Source organism: Rhinopithecus roxellana, chromosome 14 (assembly GCF_007565055.1).
Source record: "Rhinopithecus roxellana isolate Shanxi Qingling chromosome 14, ASM756505v1, whole genome shotgun sequence".
Lineage (NCBI taxonomy): Eukaryota > Metazoa > Chordata > Mammalia > Primates > Cercopithecidae > Rhinopithecus > Rhinopithecus roxellana.
Genome location: NC_044562.1, coordinates 108307179 through 108329060, shown reverse-complemented (window position 1 = coordinate 108329060; position 21882 = coordinate 108307179). Strand labels below are relative to the sequence as shown.

The 21882-nt window shown below is 35.6% G+C and overlaps 1 protein-coding gene across 5 annotated transcripts in view; it reads left to right on the top strand.

Annotated features, from left to right (window-relative positions):
* The window catches only part of GPD2 (glycerol-3-phosphate dehydrogenase 2), a 150926-nt gene extending 132921 nt beyond the window's left edge, over window positions 1-18005 (top strand). For all 5 annotated transcript variants that reach the window (XM_030916181.1, XM_030916183.1, XM_010353178.2 and 2 more), the window contains 8 exons: window positions 596-730; window positions 1129-1304; window positions 1853-1984; window positions 2905-3063; window positions 10584-10696; window positions 10787-10865; window positions 11373-11471; window positions 14464-18005. In XM_030916181.1, the coding sequence (XP_030772041.1) occupies window positions 596-730; window positions 1129-1304; window positions 1853-1984; window positions 2905-3063; window positions 10584-10696; window positions 10787-10865; window positions 11373-11471; window positions 14464-14589 (1019 nt within the window). In that variant the 3' untranslated portion in view covers window positions 14590-18005. The remainder of the gene's footprint in view (window positions 1-595; window positions 731-1128; window positions 1305-1852; window positions 1985-2904; window positions 3064-10583; window positions 10697-10786; window positions 10866-11372; window positions 11472-14463) is intronic.
* The last annotated feature ends 3877 nt before the right edge of the window (window positions 18006-21882 follow it).

Genomic DNA, 21882 nt, shown 5'->3' with positions numbered 1-21882 from the left:
GGTGAGAATAATAATAACCAGTGCTATTGGGCTTTGTGAGATTAAATGAGATGTCTATGTCAAGTGCTTTGCACAGTGGTAGGCCTGCTGTAAACACTCAGAAAGAGGATGGTTTTGATGAGGGGAGAAAATATAATATCCTGTTACAGGTTTGTTTAATTTGATAAGGATCTTTGTTTTCCCTGAGAAGAGACAGGAAGATGTATTCTAGAAGGAAATTTAACAATTCATGCATCTTTAGGATTGGTTTTGATTGTTTCTGCTTTTTTTTTCTTTCTTGCTTTTCTAACTGCTCCAGGTTGCTTCAGCTGGAAGGTTGCTAACATTTGCCTCTTTTGCTTCCTCTGTGGTATCAATGTCAGTGATTTCCAAAGTTCTTTACTTTTTCATGGAAATTATCTTTGTAACAGAATAATTCTTTATGAGTTTTTCTTGCACCTATCCACAAACTTAGTTCTCATCTTTATGTTTTCTCTCCTTTTTAAAGTGTACATATGTGTATTCCTGTCACTGAACTCTTTTTATTGACTATTTAATATTTTTGTCGAAATATTTTTGAGCAATGTTCATAATGCTTGGCATTGATTCCTACCAGTGAGAAGAGGGGACGTCCTGGCAGCATGGAGTGGTATCCGTCCTCTTGTTACAGACCCCAAATCTGCAGATACCCAGTCTATCTCCCGAAATCATGTTGTTGATATCAGTGAGAGTGGCCTTATTACTATAGCAGGTATGAGATACTACCTTGTTATTTTCTTTTTTTTTTTTTTTTTGTTATAGGGACAGGGTCTCACCATGATGCCCAGGAGGGTCTTGAACTCCTGGGCTAAGGTGATTCTCCCACCTCAGCCTCCCAAAGTGTTGGGATAACAGGCATGAGTCACTACACCTGACTTTTTGTCTTGTAATTTGGATGTGCTTTAGATACAAGTTTGACAAATTGTCCTGCCAGAATCTCTTTTAACTTTATTGAACAAGCCTTTTTTTTTATTCTGAGTAAAGTTTTACACAATCCCATGTTTGTTACAAACAACAGGAAAATTTTGTTATTGATAAGTTGATAAATGGTTAATTATAAGAAAAATGAGGGGTGGCAACCTAATGAATTGTCTGTCAATTTCTTTGTAGGTGGAAAGTGGACAACTTACCGGTCTATGGCAGAAGATACCATAAATGCTGCTATCAAAACTCATGATTTAAAAGCAGGACCAAGTAGAACAGTTGGGCTTTTCCTTCAAGGGGGTAAAGATTGGAGCCCCACACTCTACATTAGGCTTGTCCAGGATTATGGACTTGAAAGTGAGGTGAGTGTGCATTGCCACATCATCTTACTCTTTACTTAATCTCTCACTGTTGCCAGTAACAGAACTGGCAGCAATCAGGTCTCCCTGATTGACATTTCCTTTTGCTGAATACATTTCTGCCAGTCTACTGTGGAAGGAAAAAAAGATGATCTCAGTTTGCTTTACTTGCCCAACAAGCAATGTACACTTTATGAAATGTATTTTATTAAAACATGTAGTTTATTTGATTTGTTTCTAGTGTATAGGACATCCCAAATTCTGTCTCAGGCACGAAGAAGGCTGTTCTTCCGAAGTGATATCAGGAGCAAAATGAGGCTGAAGCTTCATCGGTCATTGATACAGTGATGCATGTGTAAGAGAGTTAGTGCTGGCCTAAGCATTCGAAGCCCAAGTGGTTTCCTCCCACAAAATCAAAATCTAATACTCTCTGAGAGCTATTAGTTACAGGCTGTAAGAAAACTGACAAGATAAGCATGTGTGCTTTTTGCTTTATGCCTAGAAGGTATTGATATTCAAAGTGCCTGCCTAACGCAGCTTTATTTCTCTAGGTGGCACAGCATCTTGCCGCCACCTATGGTGATAAGGCCTTTGAGGTGGCCAAAATGGCAAGTGTGACTGGCAAAAGGTGGCCTATTGTTGGAGTACGTCTTGTGTCAGAATTTCCATATATTGAAGCAGAGGTATGTGAATGATCACATAGGAATTTCAAGTCTGCCATGGGATACCATTTATCTGTTCATTCGTCATCTTCTTTGAAAATTATATGTAGCTGAGTTTTAATGCACATGTGTCAGCTAAAACCATGACTACTATGTCTTTTCAATACAGATCCTTTTATTTATAAAATTTTAATCTTAATTCTGAAGTGATATTGATAGTGGTAATAATAACAATATAAAATATAGATTTCTTTTTTTTCCATCAAACTATCTCTAAACATGTTAATTCACAGTTGTCCCTTTTGTGCATTTGCAGCTCTTTAAGTTTGTACCACTCATGTCCTACCTACATATCTTGTGACAGTTTCTCAAAGATTTAGGTCTTATTTCCCATCAAGCTTTCTAGTTTTGTGAAATCAGAGACCAGGCTTTGTATTTATTTATAATTCACTGTGCCTTAAAATATCGATGTCCAGTGAACATTTACTTCTTGATTGAATTCAGGGTTCCTATATTCTGGTTACTCTAAGACAAAAAACTATACAGACTAAAGAGATGAGATCATAACTTTTTGACACTCGTCCTTTTCCTAGTCAGCTATGTAAATTAAAATCCACATTATGTATAAGCATAGAGAGGTAAGTGATGACTGTGGATGGTTAATGAGAAGTGATGCAATTTACATGTTTATGCCAGGTTCTATTCAGGAAAAAGGTATCAACTCTTGTCCAATTTTTGCCATTTTCCAAACCTCCTTTGGCAGGCAGATGGAAAACTTGTGTGGTGCCACTATTTGTCTCATGCCTGCTGGAGGACCAGAGAGTATAAAGAAAAATGTTACCTTTCTGAAGCACACATTTATTATTTTTTTAAGTGAAACTTTATTTCTCATTTTCTAAAGAAGGGTGTCAACTAATAATTTTTCTTTAATTCAAACTCAGGTGAAATATGGGATTAAAGAGTATGCCTGCACTGCTGTGGATATGATTTCACGTCGTACTCGCCTGGCCTTTCTAAATGTCCAGGCAGCAGAGGAAGCCCTACCCAGGATTGTTGAACTGATGGGCAGGGAACTGAATTGGGATGATTATAAGAAGCAGGTATCATATACAAGTCTTTAAAACCACAATTCCTATTGTAAACGTGGAATGGCTTGATTTGTTAGTAGAAGCTAGCATAGTTTTTGATGATAACCTTAGATTTCTTACCAGTTTTTCTGTGTGTGTGTTTAATATTGATAGGCCTTAGGAAAATGGAAAGATATTCTTGTACCAAAATTTAGTTGTTTATGGAAAATCTTTTGTAGAAAATGCTCATAAATTTGTGGTCATAATTCCTGAAAAAGAAAGATAATAATGATTGTAGTATGGAACCTTTTCTAGTTTTCATTGAAAACACTCTTGGAACATAATCAGTGAAAGGCACACTCCTGCTAGTGTGCCTTTTGTAAGAAATGTGATTTTTCTGCCTGAGCACTAAATGCTTATCATTTGTGTCATTTGAGATTTTATATTTATATTCCAAATTTTAAAAGCCGGTGATGCTCAGATGCATAGACACACACACACACATGCATATACACGGACACAAACATACATACAGGGTTAGGCTAAGTAGATCTTTATGTTTTTTTAATTAGCCCAAACTATTTTAATATGCAGAGGGTAATGAATCATTTTTATATATTCATAAAATACTTCCTGTATTCATTGGGTTCTGTTCCTCTCCCTCAGGATCTCTTGAATCCATTTCATTTAGGCACTTTTGCCACCACTTTGCTGCATTAGCTCTGGTCAATCAGTAACCTCCATGTTACTCAATAAATTTGTTAACTTTCAGTCCTTGTTTTACGTGGCTAATTAGCAGCATTTGGCACAATTGATTCACCCCTCCTTCTTTTGAACAATATTTTGCTTTCTGGAACACCACCTCTTGTGGATCTCCGCTTACCTCCCCAAAACTACTACTTCTATAGACTTTTTCGTGTCATAAATAGCTATCCTTCAGTTACTCAAGCCTAAACATTAGTATCATACATTATGCATTCTCTTACACCCTACCTAAATCCATCAGCAAATCATACCATATTTATGTTTAAATAACAGTTTGAATTCAACCCTTTCATTTAAAAAATTATTTTATTTTTAAATTTTTTTAACAAACACTTGTGTTGAAGTGAATTCAACCATTTCTTAACACAACACATCCAACTGCCATCACCCTGATTCAGGTTACCGGTGTCTGTTACATGGATTACCGCAATAGCTTCCCTCCCCTAAACTGGTGTCTCTTTAACAGCTTCAGAGTTCAGTTTATTAATACAAATCCTGATCATTGGATATGTCAATGTGAAATTCAAAGGGAAGGCTTGGGCTAGAGATATAAATTTGAGTTGATATTTAAGCCATCAGACTGGGTGAGATTATATAGGGAGTTAATGTAGTCAAATAACGAAAATAGTCCAAAGGCCAAGCACTGGAGCATACCAAAGTTTAGAAGCATGGGATATAAGGAAGAATCCAGGAAAAAGGGAAAATAATAGCTATTGAGGCTAGAGGAGGTGTAAGAAGATGCAAGAGGGAGTTTTGGTAAGAAAGTATATCTTAGTTCATTTGGGCTGCTATAACAGAAATACCATAGACTGGGTGGCTTACAACGAACATTTATTTCTCATGGTTCTAGAGGCTGGGAAGTCCCAGATCAAGGCATCAGCAGATTTGGGATCTGGTGGGGGCCTGTGTCCTAGTTTATAGACTGACATTGTATTGCTGTGTTCTCCCATGGCATGAGTGAATGAACATTATTGGGCATCTATGATACATGCTGACAGTGCAAGGAAAGCATTGGTCACATGGTCTGTTTTTAAAGTATTCTCATTCTGGTATAGATTTCCAAAGATGGTTACATATCAGAGTCACCTGGGAAATGTGGGAGAAAAGGGTTTGATTTTAGGAGTTTCTTAATCCTGATCATGCCTCTGACAGGGATAAAATTTACCCCCATTTTATAGCTGAGAAAACAGGTTCACAGAGTTAAGACTCTTTTCAGAGTTTATACCAACAGTCAATTGTAGAGCAGGGATTGAAACCAGGTATTCTGATCCTAGAGCATAAGCTTTCTCCATCCTGTCTTGCTGAGTCTGCATTAGCTGTACTGGTTTATAGCTATTGAAGTCTTGAGCTTTAGTTTGATTAGCTAAAGCTTTGTACAGAGGCAGCACAGGAATGAAACTTACTCCTGTGCTTCTGTCAGTCCTTTTACCATATAAAAGGATTGGGGATGATGTGTTCTTCCAAAAATTATGGTTGGAATGATTTGAATATGCAGGAACATATTTTATGCTAGGAATTCAGGCTGTAGGAGGTAGGAAGGAGGAAGAAAATTCTGTAAACTGGTTGTGTTTGGCCCTACCAAGGAAGCTAGATTTAACTTCAGTTCATATTTTATGAACAGATTTATGTGCTCAGAAATATTCTCCCATCCCCCTTAACAAAGTAACATAAATAAAGATCTAAAGCTACTACTCAGTATCTGAGATGTAGGAGTATTAATGAGAGCTATGGACAGTCCAGAGAGAACAAGGAGGGGGGGAAAAAGAATTAAAAGGTTAGAAAGTTAGACTTCTGAGAAAAGGTTAAAAGCATTGGGATTATTTAACCTGCAAAAGTGAAAGAGGAACAAGGTGATAAATAACTCTCTGTAGATAAATTGTGCTTGTTTTTACCAGTCAATACTTAATGAGTGACTTGTATACTGAACATTGCACCAAATATTTTAGGAGAATACTAAATAGCTCATAGTTTTAAGATCTTAAAATCTAATTGGGTTGTTATATAACACATGTACAGCTCTGACATTTATGCATATTTTCCAAAATTTGGAGAAATATGTTGAGAAACTGTTACTCAAGACCAAAATCCAACCAACTTGGAAGAACTGATTAAGGAAGAAGGCAATGTCTCGGGGAGTTGGGGATTGTTAGAAGAGTTGGCACAAACATTTAGAGAAAAAAAAATTGCCAAATGGTGTTATGCAGGGTACAAATTAATATACATGAAAAGATGACTAAATGGTCAAACAAAAGAGTGTGAGAAATTCTGAGTTAAACAAATAAAACCACTTCCTTTAGTGCAATTGCAATTAGAACCTTTAGAATGGTTATGTATGTTTTCAGTTTCCAAAAAGGAACTTATTTGGAGACAGACCCAACTCTCACTTTTTGGTAGAACTGGGTAGGAAGGGGGCTAGTACTTAGAACATATTTTGGGAAATGCTGCCCTATACGATTTGATAAAGTGGATTTTATCATGTTCAGACAAAAGATCCATTTTTCATTCAGAGACTATAAAGAGAAGACATTTAAGTAGACTGAGAGTCTCACAAAAATACAGTTTTTTTCAAAATTGATTCCAATGAGGAGGAAAAAGGGGAGGCATGTGAAGACTTTGAGTGACTGATTAAAGCAAACTGATAAATACCAAATGTAAAACAGATAGAAACCAAGTGCTCAAAAATGAAAGCAGTGATATCAGGAATAATGTGGATGTATATGAGTAGTGTCAGGTGTTGTTTGAGTGTTGGGGAAAAAATACTCAGGGCACCAAATGTAATGTTTAAAAATTGAAGAAAAAAAACAAAAGCGAGTAAGACCTAATTTAGCTCATTGCTTAAGGTGACAGGCATCAATCATATTCTTCAGTGCTGGAGAGTAAGGAGAACTATTCAATTTATAATTTACTATCAATATCTTTTTCCTTCTCTCTCCCTATTTTTATGTGTGAAAAGAGCAAAATATAAATGTTGGTAAGAACGAATAGATATTGAAATAGGAGGCTACTCTGAGTGAGTTTTATGCCAGTCCAGAAAAATTACCTTAGAGTACTCAGAGAATTTGCAGTTAAGATTCTCTTGCTTGGGATCAGCTTACTGTTCAACTTTAAAATACTGTAGGAAATAGGAGTGGAACCAGAAGACAGAATGGGCAAATGTAATACCAAATTTCAAAAACGAGAGGAAAGAAAAATATAGTTTGCAACGTAGAAACTAATGGTCTTGGCATTGATCTTGCATGGTTTTCTAGATTGTGACATTTTAAGGTTTTTTTTTTTTTTAATCAGCACTTATCAAGAAATAGTGATCACAGAAGCTAGTAAGGAATCACTTAGGCAAAATGGCAAAATCATTTCAGATATCTCCCCCCCCCCCTTTTTTTTTGAGACAAGGTCTTGCTATGTTGCCCAGGCTGGAGTACAGCGATGTGATCATGGCTCAGTACAGCCTCAAACTCCCAGGCTCAGGTGATTCTCCCACCTCAGCCTCCCAAGTACCTGGGACTACAGGCATGCACCACCATGCCCAACTAACTTTAAAAATATTTTTTATAGATACAGGGTTTTGCCATGCTGTCCAGGCTGGTCTCAGACTCCTGGGCTCATGTGATCCACCTGCTTCAGCCTCCCAAAGTGCTGAGATCATAGGCATGAGCCACCACACACGGTCCTCATTTCCTTTATAGATAGAGCAAGCAGATGGCTAGATTAGGGAATTTTGATTCTATAAAGCATTTTAGAAAGCCCCATATGATATCTGTAAAATTGGTAGATTTATAACCAGTTAAATGACAGTGTTGGCCTCAAAAGAGGTCTCTGGTAGTAAGTCATAAGCACCTTGTCCTAGATCTTGACCTAGTCTACCTTGATTCAAATGGTTAAATTACAGTGTTGATGGCATGCATCTTTGATGTACCAATAACAAGATACCAGAGGGAGAGTGAATGTTTGATGATGGATTGAAACAATGGATGAAATTTCATTAGATATAATTTAATAGAGATAAATGGCAAACCTTACATTAGGTAGGAAAACAACTCCATCCATTCAAGATAGATTTGACAAGGCTTAACAATAGCACATGTGAAAAAGAAATATGGTTTTAGTTAACTGTGAATGCATAGCCGTTAACAGTGGACCATGGCTGCCCCCAAATCCAATTGCAATCTTAAGCTGCATTAATAGAAATCATATATCTAGATTGATGATGCTGATAGTTACTCCCTTCTAGGTACTTGCCAGATCTCTGTTGCAGTGTTGTATTTTGTTCTGATAATTGTATTATATGACAAACCGGTTGTGGTCTGGAAGAAATTATACAACATGGTCTAGGGATTTGAAATAATGTTTTATATAGTAGTTCTAGACTAAAAGAAAACTCTAAGGAGGAAAGCACATGATACTATCTTTAAATACTTATTAAACTGTGATACAGAAAAAAAAAAAAAACATTAGGTTTGTTCTACTGTGGGAAAGATTTGTTAATCCCCCCAAAACTGGAAGAATTTCAAGGAGGTGGATTTAATCTCACTGCAAAACCTTCTAATAATTGGAAGCAACTTTCAGCAGTATTAAGTTACCTCCCCAACGCTAGAGTTGTTTAGACAAAGGCTTTGTTCTTCCATTTTTGGAATGTTATAAAGGAAATGTGGGGTAAGGGAAGTACATTGAGTACCATTTATGAAAAAATATCTTCCCGCTTTGAAATTCCATAATTCCTTGCTTGATGGAGTATAGATAAATTACATACACAACGAAGGGCCATAAATCGAGAAAGAAATTGTTTTTGCAGGGAAGCAGCAGAGGTGGCATTTCCAAGGAGATGAATTTTGAACAAGTTGTGTAGAAAGTGCTGGGTAAAAGCAGTGGAACAGCAAAATAATTTTATTTATGAAAACTGGGTGGATTTTCTTATGAAAAATCTGCCAGCAAAAAATGCCCTTGGAGATGGAGACTTCACAGACAAGTTTTGTGTATGAGATACGCATGTACACAAACACACACACATTTTAAATTTATTTTTTTAAGCTGAGAGAATTATTTCACGTTGATAATTTTCTATTTTGTTACTTAAGAACATGAAGGAAGAATATTTCTAGTATTTATTTCCTAAGACAAAGGAAAGCAGGAAAGGAATCATGTCAGAAAAAACAACTGATGGCTGGGCACAGTGCTTCATGCCTGTAATCCCAGCACTTTGGGAAGCTGAGGCAGGAGAATCACTTGAGCCCAGTAGTTCAAGACCAACTTAGGCAACATACGGAGACCCCACCTCTACAAATAATAATAGTAATAAAAAATTAGCCAGGCATGGTGGCATGTGCCTGTAATCCCAGCCACTTGGGAAGCTGAACTGGGAGGATTGAGCCTGCAAGGTAGAGGCTGCAGTGAGCCATGATTGTGCTCCTACACTCCAGTCTGGGCAACTGAGCAAGACACTGTCCCAGAAAAAAAGTTTATTTCCTCAAGAAAAATCAGTAAGGGGTGTTATCACCAACATAACCAAACACATATAAACACATTCCACTGGCACTGTTCTTCAAACCAGAATTTGGGAACCATTGAGTTCACAAGATCCTTTGATAGGAAGTTGGGGAATTTAAGACTTGTTCTAGGTTATACTCAGTAACAGTCAATTTCAAACTCTGAGTGGTTCATCGCAGCAAGCATTTCTTTTTCCCTCACATTACATGAAGGCTGCATGTTAGTTGCTGTGACTCTTCTCTGCATTCTAGATTGGTTTCAGATCTCATCTGAGATGTGCCCTTCTTATGGCACAGGAGTAAGAGAGGCTAAGCAAACCTATAAAGTTACCATGAAAGCTTTTACTCAAAAGTGGCATATATCATACCTATTCATGTTCCACTGGCCAATAAGTCACATGTCCAGTTCACATCAATACAGTTGAGAAGTGTATGTGTGGTGGAGAAGTGTGTGTGTGTGTGTAACATAACAAGTATATGAGGAAAGAGATTTGTGAACAATATACGCTACAATGAAGTCATTTCGGAAGTTTTTAGATGGGAGAGTGACGTGATGAAAACTAAGAAAGACAATATTTGCAGCAGCAGTTAGTATTAATTGACACTGGGGACATTGAAAACGGGAAGAATAACTTGAGGATAGCTCATTTCTTCTCATGACTCTGTAACTTCACCTAAGTATCAGAATCTCAGTGGCAAAATCTCAGCACAGCTAATCTCATGAAATATACCTTTGTACTTCATGTCACATTATAGTGACAAATCCAAGTTGTTCAAATCCAAGATATCTTCACCTTTAATTACTTTCTTTGTCACTGAACTACAAGAATTTGATCCTGTAGATTTTGCTGGTCAATTTCTGTGTAAGAATATTCAGCAGTAAAAAGAAACAAAATATTAAAACATGCAGCAACACGAATGAATCTCAGAATTATTATCCTATGTGAAAGCAGTCAAACAAAAGACTACGTCCTATATGAAACCTTTTATAAGAAATTCCAAAAAGGCAAACTCTGGTGACAAGAAGGCAGTCAGTGTTTGCCTGTGTCAAGAGATCATGGGAATGGATCAGCTGCAAATGGACATGAGGAAAGTTTTAGAGTGATGGAGATGCTGTAGATCTTAATCATGGTAATGGGTACAATTTATTCAACATAAATTATACTTCAATCAAACTGGAAGAAATAAAAAAATTGTGCTGGTTAGGTGAGTGGGGATCAACTTCATTTTATGAAGATCAACAGTAAAGGAAAAAAAATCAGTAATTCTTTCCACATATCTTGAACTTTGTGTGTATCTCTGTTTTAGGAACAACTTGAAACAGCCAGGAAGTTTCTATATTATGAAATGGGCTATAAATCTCGATCAGAACAGTTAACGGATCGCTCTGAAATTAGCCTACTGCCTTCAGACATTGATAGGTACTTACAATAAGTATCTATCTTTTTCTCTTTTTTTTTTTTTTTGGCCTATGTAAGTATATTTTTCCATTATTTAATCTTGTGTTCCAGGTATAAGAAGAGATTTCATAAGTTTGATGCAGACCAAAAAGGCTTTATTACCATTGTTGATGTTCAGCGTGTATTAGAGGTAATTTTCTTTGGTTCGATGTCAGCCTCTGATACTAGAAGAATGTAAAGATATTAGATGTTTTTCTCATCTAGTGTTTTCTACAAGTAATATTTTTATTATAATGTTTAAAAGATTAGTAATGTTAGTAAAAGCATATGCATAATTTTTTTTCTTTTTGTTTTGAGACAGAGTCTCACCCTGTTGCCCAGGCTGGAGTGCAGTGTTGCACGATCTCAGCTCACTGTAACCTCCTCTTCCTGGGTTCAAGTGGTTCTCCTGCCTCAGCCTCCAGAGTAGCTGGGACTACAAGTGCGTGCCACCATGCCTGGCTAATTTTTAAAATACTTTTTGCAGAGATGGGGTTTCACCATGTTGGCCAGGCTGGTCTCGAACTCCTGACCTCAACTGATCTGCCTGCCTTGGCCTCCCAAAGTGCTGGGATTACAGGTGTGAGCCACCTTGCCCAGCCAAAGCATATGCATAATTTTTAATCAAACTATCATTCTGTGCTTTTCTTTTACTTAGAGTATCAATGTCCAGATGGATGAAAATACACTCCATGAAATTCTAAATGAAGTCGATTTGAATAAAAATGGACAGGTTGAACTCAATGAATTTTTGCAGGTAAGTTGTGGTGAAAGGAAACAAGGATATTTGCTTTTATCTTTTGTTTGTTACGATTGTAAACGCCTGTTCAGGAATGGATATTTAAGTCCACACAATTGTCAGATTATTCTGAAGAAGAAAGCTTGAAGCCAGCAGAGGTTGATATGTCTGCCCTCAAGTGTAAGGCTATACTGTGGTGCATGTTCTTTTCCTTTTATTGTATAAGAAACATTCCGTTATGTTGGGCAATTTAGATTAAATCCATGTTGTTTATCATAAAGGGTTGAATATGAAGCATGCTTTTTAAAGACGTACGCCGTGGTGTATCACTGCTGGACCTTTTTCTTTTACTTACTTTTTCTTTTCCTCTACTTCATAAGAGGCAACACAAGATTTCTAGTCTTTTATTTTTTAAAAGTATGGTTCTATTCACTAATGAATCATATTCATTTGAGAAGTTAGTGATTCGATTCTGGCATTATAAAGAACTAGAAAAACATAAGGAAGGAAACTTGTACTTTGGGGTCAGGACCATATAATTTAAGTATTTCCATTTCCAATTGTTAATTCATTCAAGGCTCTGTTGTTTCATCTTTGTAGTCATGCAGGAAATAAATTTTGTTACTTTAACTTCAAACTGGATGCTACATATTGTTTCTTAAAAGAAATTTCAACAAACCCATACATTATTTCTAGCTGTCCATATGACTCTGATCATATGAAGAATGTATTGGGTTTCCAAGCAGCTAGGTTTTTTTTTTGTAGTGCTTCTTGGGCAGGTATTTCAAATGAATGCCAGGTCTTGCTTGCACCATGGCAATGATGAATGCTGAACATGAAATAAATTAATGCTGGGGATTTTGGTCAATGTCAGCCCTTTCTTCACTGTGTCAAGTTAAACAAACAAGATCAAGGCAAAGGAAATGGTAATTGTCTCTCTGGAGATGAGCTGCAGATAAGAGCATTGTTGAATCTAAATGCAGAAAATTTTCACAGGTTGTGTCCAGCATTACAAAAAAGAATGTTTGGTTCTTTAGCTTACTGTTTAACTAAATACACATTTTAAATTGAAATTAAAATTTATGCTTGGGAATTAAAGTACCATTTAATGCATTTTTTGTGTAGTTTTTCCGGAGAATATTTTATTGTTGCCCTCACAATGTTAGAAAACTTTTCTTCAAAGAAATGGCCTGTGCTTCATTTCATATGTGTTGTAAATAAACCTGCAGAATTTAGGGTTGAAAGACATGGCGCTTTAGAAACAATAAGAATCTGATTTTATGAATATGCTATGTGGTTTATGTTTTAAGTAATTTCCTTGAATGCGGTTGAGTTAAAAGCAGGAGATAATTTAAACTATCTGCAGGTTTTCTTGTAGAGGTTTTTTTTTTTTTAATAATTGAATATTTTTTGTCCAATTCCAAATGGAAGGGACTATTCTTGCTTCTACTAAGAACAAATACACAGTATAATTTTCAACTTTAAAATGCTGACCATATTCCTCATGAAATATATTCACATCCAAATGTTATTTTTTTCTTATAATATGGTTTCTAGATACATGTAGTGTTTAAAGAAAACTTTGAGTTTTTATAAGTTGGCACATCATATACTGTCTATGGCTTAGAAAACCTCTAGCTTTGTCAGTTGTGTTAGCTCTGATAAACTTCGCAGGTCTTCCTGGAATCAGAGACAAAGCAATAAACAATAAATTGTTCTGTCTTTAGATGTCAGCATTCTTTATATTACACCATTCCTCAGATGTAAAGTATATTTGGAGGGTTTTTTTGAGTTTTTTTTTTTTTTAACATTTTGCTCTTCTGCAGACTAAGAGCCCATGTTTATTCCATTAAATATATTTTTTGAATATAGATATGATTTTTAATGATCTTCACAGAATGGTTGGATCACTATAGATATCTCGTGGTTATATGACTTTATTTCTAAGTCTGGGTTTTAATGACACTTTTGCATGTAGGAGTCCATCTCTAATAAGCAATAGCTTGTGAAACAGCTTTTAATAAGGTCATGAAATTCTGATCCAGCCCCTTAGCAGATGCCTCTGACTCTTATTCAGAGCTCTTTTTAAGCAACGTGTATCTATAGGCTAAAAGCTATAAGCCTAAAATTATTTTGAGAATTTACATATATACATACATAGATACATCATATATATATAATGTGTGTGTGTATATATATAATGTGTGTATATATATGTGTGCATGTGTGTATATATATATATGACGAATAGCTAAATCTTTTAAAAATAAATAAAAAAGATTAGGGAAGTAAGATCAAGAAAAGCAAATAGTTGAAACCACATCAAACTTGAAAAGGAAAAAAATCCCTATGCTCATAATTGCAAAGTGCCTTCCAGATTAAAGGCCTTTGCCCGCTGCCTGCATGTAATTTCAAGACTAATTCTGATTTTATCCATTGGATAAAAATGAATTAGCTAAAATCTGGGCTGTGGAGTGCTTTTAATTCTTAAGGTAGATCTCTGGGTCCATTTTCAAGGAATTAAATGTAAATTACGTTAAAAAGTCTTTAAGGAATTTGGATTTAGGGGACTTGAAGTTGTCAAGTACAGTAACATTCAAAAAAAGGGTAGATAAATATAGGTCATGGTTTGTCTTTGTTCAATCCCTGAGATTCCTTTTTAAGATTTTAAATGGAATTAAAGATCCAATATTTGAAGTTGCTAAAAAATAAAAATAAAAGTGCCTTGAGCACATTAAAAGACAAAAAGATGCATTAAGATTTGCTTTTAGAGGCAGGCTGATTTACTAGATGGATGTACTTTTTGCAGCACTGGTGAAATACCTGCCTCTTCCCCTCTTTTGGAAATGTTTAAAAATTAGACTTTTCTTTTCTGAGCTGTAGTACTTGTTAAGGTTTTTGATGGAGCACTTGATTACCTCTGTCTGCTGCAGTGCTAACGATTATAATGCCATGAAGAAGAGAGTAAGCTGGCCTGCGTTCTGAATCTGTTGCATATTTTCTCTTTAAGCTGATGAGTGCTATTCAAAAAGGAAGGGTATCTGGAAGCCGGCTTGCTATACTAATGAAAACTGCAGAAGAGAACCTCGACAGAAGAGTTCCAATTCCAGTGGACCGTAGTTGTGGAGGATTGTGAGTCTGGGCAGTAAATCCACAGCCAACAAACATAGGAATGACAAATCACCATGTAACAACCAGAGATGACTGAAACCACCCTAAAATAATGAATGTGGATAGCTGCCTTTTTTAACACTAGAAAACATTCCAAAACTTTAGGGTGTTGATGTATTTGCCAGCTTTATTTGCTGTACTTTATTTGTATTTGCCATTCAGTCTAGCTTTTAAGTGTATTTTATTCTTTTTCTCATTTTCAATGCACATTAGTTTTGCATCTGTTTTGTGACCTGTTAGATGTGACACATTCACTGTTTGTTTATTCCTTTATTCTAAATGAGTTCTAAAAACAGAATATTTGGGCAAAAATTGAAAAAAGCTGGAGAAATTTTGTGACATGCATATAGACAGCTTATGTTATTAAAAAGAATTACCTATTGAAATGATAGTGTTTCTGGAGATTTCTCAGCTGCATCTTCCTCCAGCTTGTCCTACCTTCCTCATGCAAACACTATTCCACATTTTTATATTTAGAGCATGACTGGCTAACTGGAGAGGGAAGGAAAAGTTTAGATCTGGTTACAGGAGCAAGTCTCAAAGAGAAACTCTGAAAGCTTCCAGAATCACAGGTATAAGATAAGGATAGCATTGACATTTGCTGGGAGTTACAGTGATAGTTTCGTCTCAGCAGTTCATTTTTTTCTTCAGTCACTGCTGGTTTTCTTTGATTATTATAGTTGCCAGGAAGATCCTTGCTCTTCTTACTTTAAACCCAGCATTTAAGTGGCAATTTGGATGTAATGGAATGAGACCAAATTTATCTAATTATTACAGTAGTAATACATTTAAGAGTTAAAAATGTGTTTTTATATATCCACATATAACAAAAGATTCAATTCCGAAGCCTAAATTTTGAAGCATGTAGTATTGTCAAATCTAGCTTACCATCTTTTTTGGGGGTACTTGCAAACATAGTATAGGAGGATAGAATAGACTTTAGTTAACTTTAATTATAATTATATGTAAAATAAGGCACAAAACCAGTTTCCAAGGTCATCATGGTTGCTTAAAGTCTTTCCCCTTCTGTACACCATGAAACTATTCTTAGTAAACCAAAAACAAAAATGGAAAAATAATCACCACCCCCCATCCTGACACATACACAGAGTCCAAAGCAAAAGTCAGTGTGTATTGAATTTAACAAGTAATGCAGTTTGGGATGCTCTTGCTATATTTTGGTGGCATTTTAACTAGTTATCTGAATATTTATTAATCGTACTTCCTCTTGTAAAGTTAACTACTTACTTTTTTGTTGTTTTTTTAACATCAGATTCTGTATCTAATAGGAGATGTAACACTTCATTTCGCGGCAGGTTTTTATTGCACAGACTTGAAGTCTTAGTTGTTTTTTAAACTGGCACATAAAACACTTGTGTGCTGTTATTTTTATTTATGTCAATACTGCAGAGTAGCTTTATGCCTTATTCAAGTGGATTCTGAGCCTGTATGTCACAATGTAAACACTGGAGGTTCACTCACCTACGCACTCACCCACCACCTCTGAAACAAACAGAAACTGCAAGGAAAGACAGCATCTTAGCTCATTTTGTTTTTAAATGAAGTTTTAGATGCTTGCCACTTCCTAAGGGAAAACCTAAAACAGAGCAAGTGATGCTCCCAGGTATCACTGTGAACTTTCTTCTTTCAAAGTGTGAATTTTTACACTGGCTTTTTCATTTTTTTAAAGCAAATGAAAGCTTGTGGCTTTACAACTTAGTGTGTGTTTTCTATCCAGATAACAAATTTCATTGTTTAGAACCCAGTGACACTTAATAGGTAGATGAATTGTCCTTTAAAATATCCCAGATGATATACACAATATGGTACATTTGTGCTCTCTCTCTCTGTTTTTCTCTCTTTCTCTTTCTAGTTAGATCAAGATAACGATGATTTGTACCCTCCCTGATTCCATTACAGTAGGGCCGGGGCAGATCTGTGTTTGTTAAACAGGCCTTGTTTGTGCATGCTTTGCTATGAATGAAGTTCCTTTAAGGACAAAGAAAAGCACACTTTTCTTCTTTTGAGCATCTCTGCTTTTACTTTAAATATGCTGATTTCTAAATCATAGAGTCCTTCACCAATCCCATAGACTCAATCTGGAAATGAACTGATTTCAAGCCGTTACTGTGAACAAAGCACCCCAGCATTTTGTATAAGTTCTTAATTAAACCTGTACAGTTTCTTTACCTGATTTAAGAAAGGGAGACAAGAAATAGGGGGGAATAAGCTTCTTTAAAATTCATTCCAAGCACAAAATATTTTTTTTCCCTTTGCATATAAACTTGACATCAGTTGATTCTGTTGGGGTCAGGGTGGGTATGCAGGGATTGCCTTTTATTATCAAGTGATTTATTTCAAGAGCCTTTGAGGGGATTCAGGTGAAGGAACCCCCATCTGTGCTGGAGAGTTGGATACTCCTTTAAGTAGCCCCCACCACAGTCATAACAATAATGATAATGCTGGATTATTTGTTAAGCCAAGGTTGTCTGCCTCATATCCATCATGCTGTTTGCAATATTCTTGCTTTCAATCAATTTATACTGAGTGTAACTTTAGGATTTCTGCTATTAAATGCATGCTCTCTGTTCTGCTTCAGTTTCTGGCTTTGCTTTGTCTGTTTCAAAATATGTAGCTTCCTCTTTTGTACAACAAAAAACTCATTCTCACTTTTACTAAATATACTATAAGAGTCATCATTGATGTTATTTTTCTCTTATGTATCTGTAAAGATTTTTGGCATATGAATGTAATATCAAAGTCAATGATGCTATAACTTGCAATGTTTGCATCATGTCAGCCTTTTTTAAGGAGTGAAAAAGCCCTACTATGTTTTTAAAGAATAGCAAGTGTAAGCTCAGTACTAGAGTGGATATACACACTGCATGTTTTCATATGTGGCACTTTTATGTATTGTGTTGGGTTATTGTTCTAGACTGGACTGTTAAATACTATGTTTGAGGCTGGGTTGTCATTTTTATAACTGTCTTGGTGTTTTATGGCCATTATTTATTACTTTTGATATACAGAATGAGCTGCATGCATTTATAGAGCAATAAGAGGATGTATTTAATGTGCCTTGTTTTTAACTGAATAAGAACTGGAAGCATGAATCAATAAAACTGATTAAAATTGTCCATTTGCTAGCATTTTGATGTCACTTGCAGTCAGATAACTTTGATTACTGTTGAAGTTTTAAAAAAGTTTGAAAATATTTTTACAGACTGTATTTTTGATGACACAAAGTGAAATATCTACAGAGATAGATGTAATTTTATAAGACTGCCAGAATTATTTGTATTAATTTGTTGCTGTAGCCTTTAGGGCATGACTTCTATATTTGTGCAATCCTATTCTACAATTACATTCATCCTATTACAACTCAGTTGAATTCTTTTTTCTTTTCCTTTCCTTATTTATTTATTTTTTTTAATCTACCAGAACCTTTCAGCCTAAGCGTTCCCAGGCACACTGATGAATTTTATCATAACTAAAATCAATAGAAATGAATGGGAAAGATTACATAATCCATTTTGATCATCTTACATGTCAAGTTAGTGCAGGGTTGCCAAGTGTTGATAAATGCTCTGACAGAAAAAAATGCTATATATTTTCATTGTCAGTAAATCAGTAAAGCTGTTATCAGTTTTAACACAAATTTTATAATGCCTGTGTTATTTTATAGGGTTTAATTTACACGCATATATGGAGTATATTCTCCATTTCTGGTTTAGAGGTATGTGCTGCCTCCTGGTTCTGCATGCCCAAAGGTATGTGTGAGCTTCTGAAGGTTCTTTGAAATTGTATAGAATACCCCAAAGCAATGGCTCCCAGACAGACTTGGAACAATTAACTGTTTGTTCAGTGCCTGGAAAAAAATACATGGCAGCTTAAAACATTTTTTATTGACCTAGCTTATCAAATCTGATAGTGCTTTAAAATTTTTAAACATACAGTTTATCAAAATATTGCTCAATTATATACAATTTACGGTCATCAAAAAAATATGATGCTAGCATCAATATTTTACTATCTTTGTCAACATTGTACTGTCCCTGGTGTCAGATTTCACCTGATGACATTTGACTTATGAAGGAAGGAAGCAACAGAAGTTTTAAATTGATCTGGCTCCCTCATAGTGAAACAAATTCTGTATAGGAGGCAGAGATGATGAGCTTTTTGTGCATGTGTTTTGTATTTTAGGTCTCTAATTAGCTGCCCAACTTGTGAAATATTGGCACAGAACATGATATATTTGAGCCTAGATGATACCAGAGGTAGTCCTGTGGGTCCTGGGCTCTTTGCAAAAAGTAATAGGTATCTTTATATTTTGTTAAATACCTGGTCCAGAATAATAAGATTCATGTGATCTAAGCAAAATACTATTTTAGCAGAGTTATCAGGACCATCTTTGTTCTCCACATTTGGTATTTGAATTGCATTGCTCAGCATACCCTACCTTCGGTTCCCTGTTAATTGTATTCACATTGGAGCGCCTTCAAACTAGGAAGGTTAAGGTTTGTATGCTGTAGTCATAGGTAATATATCATGTTTCAGTAGAGGAGGTGGGAGGATTGAGTTTCATAGTACCTACCTTTTTTATTAGTGCATGGCCCAGACTACAACTCGTTCCACCAGCTTCTGAGCCATTCATGCCCATGGTCTGTACCTACAGCAGACATCCCTGCTCTCCTTTTCCAGGTACACTGACTCCAATAGAGCCTAGGTTCAGGTTTTTCAGTTGCTGCTGCTAGCTTTCCTTTATTGTACCAAGCAGTTGGGAGGTGTAAAATACATATATATGTATATGTTTTGGCACTGGTGCCTATAAGATAATAGTTTTAGTTAAGGACAATCTTGAATTGGAGGCAGATCTTTCATAACCACAGAATTTCTTTATTTGTTTTAGTCTTCTATAAAACTAGGTCTAAATTTATTATTTAAATCCAATTTAGGCATATCTGATTTTGCTTTAAAAGCGCTCTTATTGTTTAAGTGATGTAATAAGCTCAATTAACATATCACTATTCTTTAACTTGACCTTAATGCCCTCTTAAACAGAGGTGTCCCTGTCTACTATCTCCTGCCTCCGAAGATTCAAAGTAAATAGTCACTTCTTCCCTTTTAATTTCTTGCTTAGATTTTTCTCACCTTTGCTTCAATATCATTTTTTTTGTTTTTCATCCCCATCATTAATTGATTTACAGTTCATTTTTCTGCATAGAGTTTTTCCTATCCAAGTTAAGAAGCTGTAAATCTTAGATCCATTGAAATGACAGTGAGAGATATTTCATTTTATCCCATGAATCATTTGCCATCCTTATTGCAGACAAATGGCAAAATTATAGTGTACCATGTTTTCATAAATTACTCTGCCGCTCCCCCCGCCACCCGCCCCATTCCCAGTTCATTTCATTATCTGTTTGGAAAGACTATAAGAGTCAGAACCTAGACACTTGCGGTAAACAATTCTGATTTTACAGCAGGCTAATCAAAATTTCATAACATTACAAATTAATTCCTCTGGTACCGTGAAGAATTTAATTCATGTACAAAATATATCATCTATTTTATAAGTCAAAAATAGCTTGATATTAAAGAACATTCTGTGATTTGCTAGTATAGCAAAGGGGAAGAGTGCCAAATTCTTTAAATAATGTATATAATTTTCATAGGGTTTCATATGTCAAAGTAGTCATTTATGTCCTGAAAAGTATGTGCTTCGCACTATGTGTTTGAACGCTATTAAAAAATCATGGCTTCTTCCAAAAAGGACAAATCACAGGTTTGCATTTCACATGTGACCTAGAATGAAATAACTTATACAGGGACCACCTCGAACCCCCATTAGGAATACCCCCAAAAGTAAAAACCTGAACATATTTTTAAAGTTAAATATTTTTAGAAAGCAATAAATGAAATCAGTTTTTATAATGTTATAATGTTACTAAAGAGATTTGGCTATTTTCCTTAATCTCTATTTTATTGTCAGATCTTTTAAGAAACCGTCATCTGTTTTATTGTTGGATCTTTTAAGAAACTGTGGTCAGTTATTTATGCAGTTGAAAAAGTCAAGTTTATTCTGATAAATATATTTGTCATAGTGAGCTGCTAAACTGTTTTCAAAATGGGCCATTTTTTAAATGGAGCTTATCCAGCTTGATCCATGCTTGAAGCAGCACTGAACCATTAAATAAAAACCTGGGACAAAATGCCTTTGAAAAGGGTTAATTAGCTTTAATATTGACTTATTCCATATAGGACGGTAACAGACTAGAACATTTATTTCTGTTTTGGATCATTAAAAACCTGCATTAGTTCTTCAACAATTTGTTTCTAATAAATAAAAATTGGACCGATTAGAGTAGTTTTAGTATAAGCCAGAGTTCATAATACACTTCTTATGAAAACGAAAACATGATCACTATTTCCCAATTCATTGTAATTCCATCAGAAACATTGTCTGCAAAATACAAGATCATTAAGCTCCAGAAAGGAGCGTTTCTATTTTAACCCCAAAAATGGGTGGGGTATGGAGGGAATTAATGTATGGCCTGAAAACTCCTTAAAGCTAAATTGCGTATGCTGTCCTTGGTGTCATTTTTCTCTAACGGTAGGATTCGTTCCCATCTCCATTATTTAGCTTTCTTCATTCATTGGCTTTACACTTGTAAAATATTAGTGCATCGAAAAAGTTTACCTCAGTAAAGGTGCTTGTCTATCTACAGGGGATACTGCCCTTGCTGTGCTTAGTTTTTTGTTCTTATGCTGCCCTCTAATGGATACCAAATTATTTCATTAAACCCAGAACAAAAGTAAATTTTCAGCTTCTCAGAGCTCCTGCATCATCCCACTACTGTCGGAAATTGTCATCTGACCATTTTCCCCTTTGCATACATGTTGGTGTAGCACAGCTAGTGCTAATTGTGCAGAGTCACCCTGACCAAAGTTGTGTTCCTGTTCTGAGAAGTAGAGGGACAGCGATGCCAATTTGTGCGCTATCGAACTTTCCTTTTTTCTCTGCCAGCAATGGGAAAGAATTGATGTTCTGGGGGACTTAAAAATGAGGAATAAAAACAGTGTAAGTGCTGTATTAAGATGATATGCTGTATGTTTTATCAGTCACTGGCACCTAGTTCAAAAGACAAAAAAATTAGCAGCAGTGGTTTGGGAATAGGCCTGTGCACGAGGTGGCTATCAAATCCATACATGAAGAATATCAGCACTTTTCACATGCTGCTTTCTGACACCCATTGCT